Source organism: Centrocercus urophasianus, unplaced genomic scaffold, assembly GCF_019232065.1.
Source record: "Centrocercus urophasianus isolate 14NV4802_14NV808 unplaced genomic scaffold, USGS_Curo_1.0 seq_23, whole genome shotgun sequence".
Lineage (NCBI taxonomy): Eukaryota > Metazoa > Chordata > Aves > Galliformes > Phasianidae > Centrocercus > Centrocercus urophasianus.
The window spans coordinates 15,426,677-15,442,702 of record NW_024884789.1 but is presented as its reverse complement, the minus strand read 5'-3'; the positions used below and the strand labels follow the sequence as shown (position 1 = coordinate 15,442,702).

The 16,026-nt window shown below is 35.2% G+C and overlaps 1 protein-coding gene across 2 annotated transcripts in view; it reads left to right on the top strand.

Annotated features, from left to right (window-relative positions):
• The window catches only part of VPS13C (vacuolar protein sorting 13 homolog C), a 79,985-nt gene that overhangs the window by 33,873 nt on the left and 30,086 nt on the right, over nucleotides 1–16,026 (top strand). For both annotated transcript variants that reach the window (XM_042824379.1, XM_042824380.1), the window contains exons 35-53: nucleotides 575–677; nucleotides 1,088–1,221; nucleotides 2,165–2,321; nucleotides 2,662–2,741; nucleotides 3,351–3,410; nucleotides 4,482–4,647; nucleotides 5,697–5,813; nucleotides 6,284–6,387; nucleotides 6,734–6,901; nucleotides 7,365–7,669; nucleotides 8,025–8,169; nucleotides 9,285–9,441; nucleotides 10,260–10,372; nucleotides 11,341–11,510; nucleotides 12,040–12,278; nucleotides 13,261–13,490; nucleotides 13,975–14,067; nucleotides 14,933–15,298; nucleotides 15,934–16,023. In XM_042824379.1, the coding sequence (XP_042680313.1) occupies nucleotides 575–677; nucleotides 1,088–1,221; nucleotides 2,165–2,321; nucleotides 2,662–2,741; nucleotides 3,351–3,410; nucleotides 4,482–4,647; nucleotides 5,697–5,813; nucleotides 6,284–6,387; nucleotides 6,734–6,901; nucleotides 7,365–7,669; nucleotides 8,025–8,169; nucleotides 9,285–9,441; nucleotides 10,260–10,372; nucleotides 11,341–11,510; nucleotides 12,040–12,278; nucleotides 13,261–13,490; nucleotides 13,975–14,067; nucleotides 14,933–15,298; nucleotides 15,934–16,023 (2,997 nt within the window). The remainder of the gene's footprint in view (nucleotides 1–574; nucleotides 678–1,087; nucleotides 1,222–2,164; nucleotides 2,322–2,661; nucleotides 2,742–3,350; nucleotides 3,411–4,481; nucleotides 4,648–5,696; nucleotides 5,814–6,283; nucleotides 6,388–6,733; nucleotides 6,902–7,364; nucleotides 7,670–8,024; nucleotides 8,170–9,284; nucleotides 9,442–10,259; nucleotides 10,373–11,340; nucleotides 11,511–12,039; nucleotides 12,279–13,260; nucleotides 13,491–13,974; nucleotides 14,068–14,932; nucleotides 15,299–15,933; nucleotides 16,024–16,026) is intronic.

Below are 16,026 nucleotides of genomic sequence, written 5' to 3'. Positions count from 1 at the left end.
TGTTAAATACTTAACTCCCTGCGTGCATTTCTTAAGCTGAAAAGATAGGGAGAACTGAAAGGGATGTCAAGCAGTCTTGGTTATTCCCTGTTATAAGACAAGATCAGCTTACACTGTGTGTTGTTGTGCCCAGTTCTCTGAGTGAGACTTTTTCATTGCCTTTTGAAAGTTGGTGTCTTTTTGAGAGGAATTTAAATCTGCAAATAATTGCTTTAGTAACTCCAGTTTTGTTTCCTGCCACCCTCCAGTGATCTCAAGAAAGTTCTGTATTTTAGCAATTTGTATACTGTATGTTTAGATAAAAGAGGAGGTAAAATGTCATGAGGTAGCATGTAATTCCTGGTACGTTATGAAAGGGGTTGATACTGTAAGTAAAGCTTTAAGAAGTCATAACCTTCCTAATTCTTTCAGTCCCTATAAAATTATTATTGTTTGTTATTTTCCTGAAGAGATGGGAGTGCTGACAAAATTACTGTCTTGCTACAAAACTTTGGTATGCTTTGATAGCTTGTTACAACTTTAAAGAACTGTTGTTGTTGTTTTCTGCTGAGAACTGTGATCTGTGATATTGTAGGTTGTAGTAAGTCAAGAGGATTTGAATATCTTCCTCAAAGTGTTGACAGAAAACCTTGGTGAAGCAGAACAAACTAGTGCAAAACAAATACTGCAAGAGGAAGGTGAGAGATAACTTGCCTTAAATATGAAGCATGTTAGCTTTCAGGAATAATGAAAATCTTGTATTCTCTGGAAAGCAAGCTTAGATCTGAGTATGATGTGCAAAATATAAACTCTCTTTAGTTTTGCAAAGACAATGGTCATACTTAAAACAATATTGAGGGAGATGATGTGGTGATTTGATTAACCAATGAGTCATGGAAGTAGTAAGGTATTGAGACTTCAGTGAACTTGTTGCCAGAGAGTTTCTACATTCTTCTCTTGCTCCAAAGTTTAAAGCTTTGTGGAAATGTTGCTAATGTATCTCAAATGAATTTAAGCCATATGAATGGAAAAATGGAATTGAATTTGTTTCTTGAGCTAAATGAATGCTAGCAATTTGGTAAGTAAACTAATTTATGTAATGCTGCAGGTAAAATCAAAGGAATGGAGAAATCGACCTTGATGCAGAGTAAGGCTGTTTCAGAAGGAATACTGTCCGAAAAGAGAAAAGGAACATTAAGTGAAGATGTTATCAATGTGCTGCTTAATTTTGAAATCAAGGAGGTATATGTCCATTTATAAAACTTTCTGTTTCTTCTGTTTATCAGTAATAGGCTGTAATTCATAATTACTTAAAGAAGGAGGCAGTAACTGACAAAATAATAAAAAAAAATGTGGAACCCAGATGCTTTAGTTTACAAGGATTTTTTGAGTAGTAACTTTATTTTATTTTTTCCTTGGTCTGCATGATATGAAATGGTATTAACAGAATACTTAACATACACAATATACCTAACAGGGAAAAACAGTTGTGTTTTTTTTTTTTCTCGTATTCTCTGCATTCACCCAGTCTTCATCCTTCGTAACATGATACTCAGTTTTTCATAATAAAATGGCTAAAGTAGGCAAGCTAGAACTAATACTTTTGCTGTAAAAAAGAACAAACCAAAACAAAAAAAAACCCAAAAAACAAAAAAACCCAAAAAACAACAACAACAAAATCAAAAACACAGGACTGAGGGTGTTTGTAGATGAAGTACAGGAAAAGTGCATAAGCAGTCTAGAAAACAGAGATGTTTGTGGATAAGATATCATCCAAGTACTTTTTTTTTTTTTCCCTGAAGATATCTGTAATACTTACACACGAGAAACTCAGTATGGCCTTTTAATTTTTAATGTTAGTAGTTATATCTAGTTATCTTTAATTTTTACATGAGTTTAGAGAACTTTTCACAGCTTTTTCTTTTTTGAACTTACTATCAAAAGCTTAATTCACATTGACACCCATTCTCTACTTCCTTCCTTCCAGATCAGTATAATCTCTATTAACTGTGTTTTGTTTTTTTTACTGTATTCAGCCCATAGCATCCTATTCGAAACTGAAGTATGGTCATATTCTAGCCAGATTAATTCTAAATTTAATTAATTAAATATCATTTAATTAATTAATACTGTTTCTGAGCAGTTTTACTGAAATAGTAAAGTTAATTCTTTTTCTGTATTCAAGGTTATAATAACCCTGATGAAGCAAGTTCAGAACGAGAGGTGTCCATTACACATTCTGAATGTATTACAGCTTGGAACCAAAACCAAAATCAGAAATCATGAATTGACTGCAGCAGCATATCTGAAAAAAATCACTATGAGGTGCACTGAAATAACTGGTAGGTGTTCTAGATAGCTGGTTTCTAGTCAGCTAGAGTGCATGCAGTCAGAACAATGCATACAGTCCTCTTTTGTCAGGAGGGTGCTCAAAGATAGCGTAAACAAACCAAACAAATAAGAGGCTAAATGGCAAGTTAAATTAATGACCCTAGTAGTAGAATAGTAGTAGTGACTATAGCGTTTCAAAAGTAGTGCTTCATCTGCAGCTTCTCAGTGAAAAGATGTTTACTGCCACTGTTTCAGTAAATGTAGTTTATAATGGAGGCATTCCATGGGTGGAAGAAAACTTGTGAATGGAAAGCATTTCCATTAATTAGTATTTTATTTTTTTATCTGCAGACTCAAATGGAGATCCTCTCTGTATTATTAACTCTTCAAGTAAGACAGACGAACTTCTTCTGAAAATGGAATACACTAAGGTTTCAATACCTTTTTAACTGAGATTATTTGGGGAGTAAAATAAAGCTTCCATACTTAGCCTACGTGGGATCTTTTTTCTTGCTTGTTTTAGAACCTGTAAGATTTATATTTTGCTTAAGAGTTCTAGATACCTATTTTTCCTCTTAGCATCACCTTTCTGCTCTGCATGGCATCCATATAATGCTGGCTTTGCAAGTTAACACACACTTATTGAAACCACTGCGCACCATGGATGTTTGATCTTTTGGTTTGCCTGGGCCACACTAAATGAAAAGAAATTGTCTTCGGCTGCATATAATGTAGATGATATGGTTAATGTATATGAGTCACAAAATTCTGAAGTTTTTTTTGTTAAAACATAAAGAGGAAAGCAGTGAGAATGCCAAACTAACGAGTTGGACACATGGTGTAACCAAAATGTTTGTAGGCATTCTTTGTAAAAAATACAGAGTAGTACCTTTGCAGAATTAATAGGTGAGATTGTCTTTGCCTATTTAAGTGATAGGCAGTCTTTACAGGGGATTAAAAACTTTTGAAGAGGAGTTAGCTGGTAGATGGAATACAAACTGACTGTGTGCTTGGCTTTTTTTTTTTTCCTCCTCTTTCAGGCTGATGCAGATGGACCTGATTTTGTTACTACGTACAATAGCACCAAGCAAAACATTGATGTAAGCACAGGATGTGTTTCATAACGTTAAGTTGCTCAAGTAGTAATATCTGTGTGAGCTTGTTAGTTACTGAAGAGAAAAAAGAAGTCTTTCTAATCATTAAAACTTACTACTTTGTATTTTGTTACTTCAAAGAAAAATCTGGGCAAAGAAATTACTTATAGTTATTACTGATTAATTAATGAGCTTGGCAATAGAAGCTATAGGCTCCTAGCTCGTTGAAGTTTTTAAAGACATATTTCTGACTATAGGATTTATGAGTTTTTCCTTCCCCTTTCCCCCACCCTGCCTACGAAACAATAAACTTGACAGCATATGAAATGAGGCCAGGTATTGCCGAATTTGGAGGTTCCTAACTGGGAGATCTTAAGAGCGTTCTCAGAAGTGATGTGTTCAGTCAGTACTTCTTGCTTTTGAGTTTGAAAGCAGTTACTGATGTGTAGTTTTCCATCACTACAGTGATTGCTAAAGTAAGCTGGCTTTGGGAATTGTTGCTTTGAAAAACGTTTTCACTGAAGTAATCGTGTTAGGTGAAGCTTGCTTCTTGCTAGCCCTATGTGGGATTTGTAGTGGTTGATCTACTTCACTGAGAGTCAAGAAAGCTGATATCCCTTAGCGTATCAGTAAAACTAATGTTTTCAGAGAGTTCCTTTTGATTAGAAAAAAATGGTTAACTGATAGTACTTCAAGTAATAGTGAATGTCCTCATTATATTTTGCTCTAGTTTCAAATTTTGAATCTTTTCTAAAAATTTCTACTGAAATTTATCTACTTGGCTCTAAAGACCTGAGCCAAAGTGCTCTGTAGTGTACAATGAAATGCAGTAGAACTGAAAGCTTACTGAAGAAGTTTATCTACATTAAATAGTGATTTTGAGGCAGACTCTGTAGTTCTCTCAAGCTTCTGTTCCATAGCTCCCTCATCTACTTTAGAGTTTCTGTATGGTGTTAAGTCGAAAGAGGTAGAAAGAGTGGTGAAAAGCAGGACTTGAATTTTAATTATGGCAATAATTCTGAGTTGTTATTAAATTGGTGTCATATAAGCTCCTTTGTTTTCCTGCCTTTGTTTTAGGTCGTCTTTTCATGTTTGGATATAGTACTTCACACAGAGGCTTTAATTTCCATTGTGAGCTTTCTCACTTTCAGTGTTCCATCAGGTGCTTCTCCCAGCACTGATAAAGCACCAGACCACAAGCCTCAAACAGAGGAAAAAGAAAAAGGAAGTGTCCTCAAACCAGGTATTGTCATAAAAGAAAGCCCATGCTTTTGTTATATAGCAGCATCTAGACTTTGGTTTCATAAGACAGTACATGTGACACCACTGCAAGTGAGAAACAAGTTATGCACAAGTGTATGTGGGGAGAAAATAATCTCCCTTAAAGCAAACAAAAAAACATTACTGGTATAATGTTCATCTTTGGAGAGGACAGATCTTTTTGCTGTTGCTTAATTCTCTAAATCCAATTCTGCCTTATTTTTTTTCCTAAGTAGTAGACTTCTATTATTGAAGTGAAACAAATGATGTTGCAGTAAACAGTATCAAAGCCTTTCCAAAATGTGTTTTAACTAGGTTGTTCTCCAGTTTATAGGTTTATAGTGCTTGCGCTGATATAAAAACACACACACAACAATCCCCCCATTCCTCCCCCCAGAAAAGCAACGTGAGCTCTTGAGTCATGGGGAAGCAAAGAGATGTTCTCAAGTTTCTCCTCCATCTTATGTTTATTTATAATATTGATATTTCTAACCTTGAAATAGAATAGTTTATACATGTAGGCTTCTTAAGGATGTTTTGTGAATTCATTCCTCTGTTTGTATTGTCTAGAAACTCAGGATTTCTCTAATCTGTTGGTATTGAGTTAATGGTGGTTGGTTGTTGTAATTTTGAAGGCCCCTTTAATTTTGCTTCTGGAACATTTTTTCCTCAGTAAATAGAACGACACTGACCTTGCTGTTCTGTGCAAAAAAGACAGCTTAGCTTGTGAGATAATGCTTCAAGTAAAGAAATGTTGACTGTATTCAGTATCCCGTTTTGTTAGAAGCTAGATATTGTCGTGAGTCTTGTTGGACTGAGTTATCTGATGACTGTTCCTGTACCAGAAGGTTAAAAACTAGTAATAATCGTGTCATATCAAATCATTTATCGTTAACTGTAGATAATAACTGCAGGTTATTATTTTTGAATCATATGTACATACATTCATGGAAATACAATATTATATATGTAACATCTGTTTTAAAGCACCTCCAGTGTTCATCTTACATGTGGCTTGTTTTTCTCATCCAGCATCTGGTAGCACAACCCATGATAATATCTGTGAATTGAAACTTACTGCAAATCTAAATGCCTTCAATATTTCAGTCTGTGATCAGACTTGTAGAATTGCAGACATTAGAATACAAGGTAAGCTTTATTATTTTCGTGTTAAATGAGTTAATCATAGTGAGAAGTGTTATTTCCCTTTGCACACACCTCTGGAAGGCAAATGTGTGTGTTGTGTATGTGCTTTGTGTAACATGTTATGAATGTTATAATAATGTGAATAATTATATAATGCTGTTCCAGGTAATGCAGTAAAATTTGTTTTACAAAAATTGTTTTTGAATTGCTAGATCCTTAATAGTATGAAGATTTATTTTAACTGCTGTTTTAAAACCAATGTATTTTGGCAGATTTTTCGTGCGTAAGGTCAGGACTTCTACGCTGAGCTTTATGTCGGTTGTTACATAGCAGAATTCTGATTTCTAAGGTCTTTTCTTTGTATTCAGTAATAATGTTTCTTTCTTAACAATTTTTGCTCTTTTTTTTTTTTTTTTTTAGTTCATAAATGTCTTTTCATAAATGGCTGTCTTCTTCCTTTTGTTTCAAATCAGGAATGGATGCATCTGTAGCTGTGAAGACTAAAAAGATAGAAGTGTTTTCCAGACTTGAGGACATCATAATTACAAATGTTGATCCAAAAACAATCCATACAAAGGTGATTTATTGCACGGATTCTAAGCAGACAAAAGGACCTAATTCTTCAAGCTATTTAATGAACGCACTGTAGTTGTTATGCTGTGTGGGTACATATGCATCATATCAAATATGATTTAATGCATCAAATAAGCAAAGTTTCATTGGTTTCTTTCCTGCATCTCAGGGAATTAAAAACGTATTTTTAATTCTGAAGATTAGCATAAGTTAAAAATAGAACTATCGACTGACAATCTAGTAGTGACAGTAGTTACCCGTTGATTTGTTTGTGGAAATATTTATCCTTTAATAACTTAAACAATAATTCTGTCACAGCTCAGTGTGACTACACAGTCTTCATCTTCTAGGCTGTCTCCATAATGGGAGATGAAGTCTTCAGATTTCAAATGTCACTTTATCCAGATGCTACTGCAGGGGAAGCCTATGCTGATATGTCGAAGGTGGATGGTAAAATGACTCTGAAAGTGGGCTGCATCCAAATAGTTTATCTGCATCAGTTCTTCATGTCTCTCTTGGTAAGGCGTTAGCTACGTTTCTCTTCTTAACAGTAACAGTTGTTTTTTAGCTTTTAATCAGCTCTGTTTACTGTTACCAGTACCTTGTGGTGAGCTGATGTACAAGCATGTACAAGTATTTTGTTGATGAACGGTCAGTTTAAAAGTTGCACTGTTCTCTGCCCTTATTTTTTTCCCTATAGATGTCCATAACCAAGTAATGAATGAAGTTGATAGCTTTAAAAACATCTTAAAAATCAAGTAAACAGTGTCCTTGTACACTTGTTGGTGTGGGTTTGGTTGTTTTTTTTTTTTTTTTGTTGCTATTTTCTTTGAAACTTTCTTGGAATTGGAAGATCAGTATTTCTGACACAGCTGAACTGGTTTTCTTTAACTGAAATCTAAATTTTGTCTCAAACATGTATTTTTTTGAGGTTTATTTCGCTCCCCTAGAACTCTTACCCTCTTGACTACTTTCCAACAGAACTTTTTAAACAACTTCCAAACTGCCCGAGAAGCCCTGAATGCAGTCACTGTCCAGGCAGCGGAAATGGCTGCTTCCAGCATGAAGGACTTTGCTAAGAAGAGTTTCCGTCTCTTAATGGATATCAACTTGAAAGCTCCAGTTATAGTTGTGCCTGAATCTTCAACTTCCTGTAATGCTTTGGTAGCTGATCTGGGCTTAATCAGAGTTCAGAATGAATTTAAATTAGTGACTTCAGATGAATCTTCTCTTCCTCCAGTCATTGACAACATGGGCGTGCAGCTAACTCATTTGAAACTATCAAGGTATACATAGAGTTGTCTTCTGTCCTGGGAAATGTTTGCTAAGAAATCAGGTCCATCTTCCATATATGGCATTATTCTATTACTGAAAGATTTTAGATAATGGAAACATACCAAAACCAACCAAACAATACAGCCCAAGCTATGCTTGAGTGTGTTTATACATGAACATATGTCCATATTCTTTACAACTTCATGGAGTCAGAGTGTTTCAATTACTCTCCTAACTGCATACCCGGGTGTAAGTGCATGTGTACGTACACATGATTATCAGTTTAAAAATAATAATTTTGAGAATGCTATTGTTTGGGATTTTGCAGATATTAAATATCTTTTCTGCTTATGCCATTTTTTGTAGATGCATTTTATCTGCAGATTCTCAACCAGATTCTGAAATTCTCTGTCCCGTGAGTTTGACTTTACTGGTCCAGAGAAATTTAGCAGCAACTTGGTATCATAAAGCCCCAGCAATTGGAATCAAAGGAGATCTGAAGCCAATGCAGGTAACATCATGGCGTGTCAGAGCTGTGCCGAAAGTTATACTTCTGGAGTGGTATTTATTCTTGTTACAGAGCTTGTAATCTTGTTGGAATTTGTAATGTTAAGACTTGTTGGCTGTCCTGTTTGTAGATCTGTTAGTTGTGATACTGTATAATGAGTAGTTTTGGTAATTGCATACAAATGGGGAACTTTTTTTTTTCTGGGTGGAGTGTCTGTAGAGATATCCTTGGGATTAACAGTGGGATCAAAAAGGATTTATCTGTTTAGTTAACATCTGAAATCTAGATATAATACTTCCACTTGCTTAGCTGTAATAATCAGCTTACTTGAACATTCAGTAGACTTAGAAACAACAGTAGAAGTGTGTCACTGATTCATAACAGTTTAAAATTACAGTTATGTCTTCGCGGCTAGAGCGGATTACTTTCTCGTTTACTGTGTTAACCATAGGAATTAAAGTAGGTAGGAAAGCACTGGGAGGACTCCTAATAGTAAATTAGACCTACTTTGTTCCTCTGTTCTGACACCAAATGCAGCACTGGTGAAGCACAGAGGAATGGAGTACTGGTGGAGTACCGTTAAAAATATATATAGAGAGAAAATATTCTAACACAATCTATTTTTACTTTCCAAATGACTGTATTTTTCCACTTTTTACTACTTTTTTTTAAATGATCCTGCTGAGTTATAATTGGATTCAGATTTATTAAGTTTTTAGTTCCTTTTTGAATGACAGTTCTTTAATGTATACGCTGTAAATCATGGATTTAATGATATCTGGCTATGTGTCTTCATTACTGAATTGTTAAGAATTGGTGCTCAGCAGCTGTTCGTACCTTTCTGCAACCAAGGAACCTTCACAAGACCAATAAGTATTTAACGTGTAGTATTGTTGTTGTAACTCCTGTTCGTAACAAATGATGTCTTCCTAAGATATCATTTATTAAATCATTTTTGTTAGAATTTAGGATGTTTTATCTAGGATCTCTTTGACTCGCTGACACATTTATGGTGGAATTGACTTATTGTCTGTTATATGCTGTTGACCAAGACAGGGTTCTGTACTGAAAGGAAACAGCATCACTAAAATTGAGATTGTGGGTTTGTTGCTTTTCAGATAGCTCTCAGTCAAGGTGATCTAGCTGTTGTCATGAAAATTTTACTTGAGAACCTTGGAGGGGCTTCTTCCCGGCCAGATACCTTGCAACAGAGCGTTGAAGATAACCAGGTGGTTAGGAAAGAGAAGGTTCCAAATGAATCTGATAACACTGAGGGTATGTTAAATTCTCTAACTGAATAGATTCAAGGAGAGGACTGCTGACAAATTAAAGCATCATTGATCTGAAGTGCTTCAATGTATATAAATAAACTTTTTATTAATAGTCATCAATTTTTACATGAAAAGTTACAGGATGTGTGTGAACATATTGGAATGCAAAATAAATATTGTAGCTTTTTATTTTGCCATTTATCTTTTATAGGGTGGAACTATTTGGCTTATATCAGAGGCTGAAGTTTCAGATTTAAAAAAAAATAAAACAGAAGCAACAAGCTGCCTAGAATGTACATGTTACGTGCTGGGCTTTTATAATTGTGCCTTTTAATATCTTAGGTGTGCATTAATATAAACGTGTCCTTAATCTTAGCATTTTGCCAACTTTCAATATTAAGTCATTCTTTTCTAGGCTAGTAGTTGAAATGCTACAATATGGAAAGAATCTAAAAGGAAGAGAGCAATGAATGCTCTTTTAACAGTATTGATATTTTCTGTAGTTATTCATTAAAACAAGTGAAGAACTGCCGCAGCAAACTAATGACAACTTGCTAGAAGTTCTTAAACCACTGAGTTATAGGTAGCAACCGTTCAAGAGAGCAAAATCCTATTGAATATGTGAAATTGCAAATTGTCGTGAGTAGTCTTTTTGAATTAGATCTTTTCTTCCTTTTGTCACTTTCTGAGCTTGGTTTAAAAAAAAAAAAAAAAAAAAAAAGTAAAAAAAAATCCAAACCTGGATAGCTGTCCCCAGTCTCAGTATTCTAAAGGAATGTGCAAATATTTGCTTTTCACTAACATGCTCTCTTCTTTCTTTAGGACAAGAAAACATTCCTGCAGCTCAGTCTTCTGCAGAATGTTATACAATGCTTACGTTTGACTTCAATTTTGAGTCACTTTCAGTAACACTCTACAATAGTGACATGAATCAGGTCTGTGACAAAAGCTTTTATTACACTGGTGGGGTGGGGAACTTTTGCTTCTTACATGGGCAGAACCCAAGATAGTAAAACAGAGAATTTCATCTGTTGTAATGCTTTGTAATCCTTGTCTTAAGGATCCTATAAATTTGTCCTGCAAGCTGGAGACTTTGAGCAGAAAATGACCTGAATTTGAAGAATGTCAGTGTAAAATTCACACCTAAAAAAATGAATCAACCAACCAAAATGACCCAGTGTCTCTTTTGGTCATTCAAAGCTTGATTCCAGTTGTCCAACCTACAAAATGAGGTTTTCAGTTGTAGGAGTTGCCACCCTCCATGATACCAGTTCAGTTCATGACTTATGTAGTTAGTAAGCAGTCCCAATATGTTGTACACCACCCATACTTGTGTCTTACACAGTCCTAACAACCTTTCTGTGCTGAAAACAGAAGAGAAGAAACATGTAATGTGGCTTTGTCATCATGACTTTATAGCCTTTATCCACCTAAGAAACTGCCTGCTTTTTAAGCTTTGGTTATAGCAAACAGATGGTAGCTTGTATGACAGTTGCATTAAACACAGTAACTTTTTGTTTCAGGAAATGTGAAAGGAAGCTGTAATGGGATTTCATTTAAATGTCTTGTTTGTATATTTTCAGTTTAATCCTTAGGTCCTGCTTGTAAATGTAGTTAGTGTAATGAGAATGTAAGGATCCTCTGAGGTTCAGAGTCAGGTGGAGTACCATTGCATCATGCATTCTGAACAACTACTGGAAATTGCATGTATTGCAACCCAACATGTTTGTTGTATTTTTTTTCAGTTAGTTTCTTAGATTCATTTGTATGATTAAAGGAATGATTACATCAGATGGCTTCTGCCATTTGCAGATCAGAATGTGCATCTAGTGAGTAGTATCACAAGAACTGTGCTTAATACTTAGTTCTGCAGTAACTAGTTTTACTGACTTTTATTATGTAGAAGTCCCTGCTTTCACTGCACAATGAGAAATTATGCCTTGGTGAACTCCGACTACATCTCATGGCATCATCAGGGAAGATACTTTCTGATGGCTTAATGGATGTGAATGTTAAACTTAAGGCATGCACCTTGGATGATCTCAGAGAAGGAATTCAGAATGTGACAGCAAGGTGAGTATGAGTGGATCAGAAATGAAATAATTCTGTGTAGTTTATGAAGAAGACTTTCCTAGGCCTTCATATTTTGCTGCACATGCTATTAATAATATGTAGCAGGACTGTCAGTCTTACTGTGCCCTAATGCAGTTAGTGATGTAATTTTAATAATGTTAAACAGTTATATGTTGATTTTCCAGATCATCCGAAATGAAAAATAACCATGAAACTTGAATCTTACAGTAAACAATGTGGAACTGCTTAGTAGTGTATACCCTGTCTCAGCTAGAGTTCTGTGTCCTGAAATTTTAGTCTGATGGCTAAATGGTGCTTATGTAGTTCCCAAATTGTACAACAGATTTTAAATTCAAATTGCTTGTTAGAAAAAAGTCTGTATCATTTTTCTGTAGACAACACAGGTTGTGTATTTTATAAGTGTATTTTAAAAGACAAAGGGAGGAAAAACGTATTATTTGTGCATCTTTGTTTTCTCTATTAATGTGTTATGATAGCAGAAATAATTCACTTTAACCTTGTTTTCCAGAATGATAGACAAGAAAGATAACACAGATGACAGTTCTATGATAGATGTGAGTTACAAACAGGATAAAAGTGGAACTGAAGTTGTTGCTATCCTTGACAAGCTATATGTGTGTGCCAGTATGGAGTTTCTGTTGACAGTAGCAGACTTTTTCATTAACTCCATGCCAACATCCTCAACAGAAAGATCAACGCAGCTCCATCTGAAGAATGTTACTTCTGGTAAATCGAAGCCAGAAACAGGTCTGTAAAACTGATTTTTTCCCCCCCCATTTTATTTACGGATTTCATATTGAAAATAAATCATTCGGAAGTGCCGAGGATGCTTGTCTTGCTGCCTGACTTGGTTTGTTCTTCACGATGTATAAACTGGCCACTCAAGCCATAGTTTACTGTGAGCAGTAGTAAATGCGTAAGTGCTGTGTCAAGCAATGGAGTGCTCTCCAGCTGGACTAAATATTAAAATTTACTCCTGTTAAAGTGTTATTCTTTTTTCTTACCTATTTCTGCAAGGAAAGCATCCATAAAGTAAGATGGATTGTGTGGATAGTAGTTAAGAAAGTAGAAAAGAAACAAATTGCTCTTCAAATGTGAATGGTAGCAAATATCCTACACATCTGCAAGCAGAGAATTTTGGAATTATGTCCTGTTGTTTAAAAGCATGATAACTATGTTATTTCGAAGTTGTGGAAAACTAAGTCAGGATGACTTTTCCTTTTATGTTAAACACTGAAGTTATAGTATGATGAGAAGTAGGTAAGAAATCATCTCTTAGTTGGGTTTTGTTTGAGTGACTGCCAGTCTTGCTTAGCTTTTGGTCAGACCCAGACCCAGTCATTGTGTTATGTGATCTGGCCTGTTTAGCAGCCCCCCTTTTTCTTTTTGGGATGTTGGCAGAGTGGTAGGAGTGAACCTTCTGTTTTATATAGTATCAGATAAGAGTGATTTTCAGCGTGGCTTTATAGAGCCAGTGCTTAGACCAATTTAGTATATTGAAACAGTTCATTGAAAGGACAAAATGCCTCACCACTTTCTGGAATTCTGGGTGCTGTGTGGTTTTTGACTTTCGGTGAAATGCTACAGTATTTCTGTAAAGAATGAGATGTTTGTGAAATTTATACCTATAAAAGCTACGCAACAATTTCTGTGTGAAGATTAGATATTGCATCTATAATAATGCTTTCAAGCATTTCGTATTCAAGAATGGTTTTACTTGTTTTCCCAGAAGCACCTTTTCGGCCAAATATGAAAGTAAAAGCTGTGATCATGGATCCAGAAATTGTGTTTGTTGCTAATTTGACCAGCGCTGATGCCCCTGCCTTAAAAGTTTCCTTCCAATGTGACTTTTCTCTGACATCGGGAAAGCTTGCACAAAGGATGACTGCTCAAGTGAAGGACTTCAAAGTATTGGCTTGTGCTTTCCTCAGAGAAAAACAGGACAAGAGTGTAACAAAGGTATGTAAGGCAACCAATGTATGAAAGATAATGAAGGTATGAAGACTTGACTTCTGATATGAAAAAAAAAAAAGTAGCAAGAACTCTTAGTGGGCATATTGGACTGTAGAGATGGCCTGTGTAGTTAATTTTGCACATGATATCTTTATACATGTGTGTGTATATATATATATCTATTTAGAGTTCTTAAGGATTTTGGGGTTTATGACTATACCTGCATGTTGGGTTTCTGTTGTAATATATTTTTAATCTGTATTTAATTTAGTGAGTTTTAATCAGTACAAAAGAGCCCTAGTTCAAATTTGGAAGCTGGAATGAAGCACAGTAATATAGAGCATAGTCACATGGAAAGAATGCTGTTCCTCTAAAACCACTTATTTATGTCATCAGTAGCCCTTTGGCCTATGGGATGAAAAAATAAGTATTTTGAAAGGCTAGAATCCAGGAGCTACTTGACTGATCAAATTACATTTTTTTTGCTCAGGTGTTACAACCATGTTCTTTGGTCATGGAAAATATGATGCATGTTTCAGGGTTGCAAACTGTGGTTGTAACAGTAGAAGAGCTTACTATAAAGGTAAGTCAGATTATTAAAGCTGTCTTTGAAAGAAGACCTCTGTTTTCTCAAGGGAGCTATTGATTAGACGTTTTAATCTGTATATTCCTCTGCTAAACATTAGTTTCTTACAAGAGTTGAGTTCTGGAAATAGGTGTTCCTATTTTTCAGAGCTGCTCTGTGTTGGGCAAATTGTTACTTGTCTATTGTTTTGGCTGTTTCTTGACAATACAGAGTGAACTTCAATACTTGATACTAAGATTCCTCCTATTGGTTTCTTCCTGTTTTACATAGCAAGTGTTTTCTTTCCACCTCTACTGTTTTTCTCTTCAGAGAGGCACTTACAAACAAGTGTGTGCGTAGAAGTGCATATTAACTTAAGGCTCTTAATGTGATTTTCAGAATGGTATATAACGTGAAATACTGTCTTCTTATTAGGTAAATCATTGAGTGTATCTGTAGTAAAAGTCTTTCTGAATATTATCTGCAGACTCTTGTAAATTCACAAACAGTCATTTGTGTTCTGAAGGAATGGCTAGAGATGAAATCTGAAATTGGAAACAACAGTACATTTGCTTAAGCTGTTTTGATGGCTGTACTGTTAATAAAGTGACGTTATATGTAAGCATGCTGACATGCTTTTTTGTGAATATTGTTCTTGAGCCTTTGGTATTCTGAGGGAGGAGCTAGAAAATGTAGAAAAATGGGAGGTCCAAGAATAGTTTGTTTGTTTGTCTTGAAACTTAAGTTACATAACTTTTAAGTGTCGTCTGTGCTGCGTACCTGTATCAGGAGCTGAGGAGTTATTTGCCATTTCCATCTGTCTTGTGTTTTAAATGCTTGTCAGTTTAAAAATGTGTCAAGTGATGTTTGTTTGTTTTTTAAGATCTCACCAATAATTCTGAATACTGTGGTGACCATTATGGCTGCCATAAAACCAAAAACAATGGAGGAGGATTCTAAAGGAGCAGCTGAAGTTCCTGAAGATTTGTGGCAAGTGAAGCCTATAGATGAATGCAATGCTTGGTTTCTTGGTGTTGATGTAGCCACAGAAGCAACAGAAACTTTTAAGGACTGTGAACATGCTGTGAAACAAGAGAAATTTGACATTGTAGTGAAATCTGTTCAGATGACCTTGGAATGTGGTCTGGGGCATCGTACTGTCCCTTTATTGCTAGTAGAATCTGTATTTTCTGGTGTCCTTAAGAACTGGTCCTCAATGATGGAAGTCTCTGCTGATATGTCACTGGAGGTTGGTACCATCAAATCATTACCAGTTTATGGTAGGTGCAGAAATGTTTTAATTGTCAAGTAACTTGATTTTTGGTAGTTTTTTGTGCTGAGTTTACAGTTGGTTTACACTGTAATGCTCTGATAATTCTCAGTAGTCAAGCTATGAGTTAGCTTGGTGTGTGTACAGACTTCACATAATAAAGCACTGCTGTACATGGAATCAATAAGAGATTCCAATGGCAATTATGTCTGTGGAATAATCTAGTCCTCACTGAAATAATTGAAGTGTTGAAGTTTCTCATCCCAAAACTACTCTCATAGACACTGTAGGGGAGAAAATAGAGAATGCATTATTTCAATAAAAGTTAGCTATGATATTTCTAGATTGTCTGGCTGCATTTTTCTACGAGCGAGCTTTTTAAAAATGCTGTCACTGAAGAAAAATGTGTGATATATTTCACTTGATTATACTGATTTTTTTTTTTTTTTTTTAAGCTGTTAAAAATTAATGCTAGAGCTCTGAAATGTGAATCAAAGATTGAAAAGAAGTTTTTGCTTTGTTTTATTTTCTTAATGTGATAGTGTATTAATCGCTGTAGGAAGGAACTTAGTTCTGTGTTTTTATATGTCATTTAATTTTGATTCTTTCTTTAGGTTCATTATTACAATGAAACGTATGCAGTATGGGAACCTCTAATTGAAAGAATTGAAGGAGGAAAGAAGCAATGGAGTTTAAAGCTGGAAGTA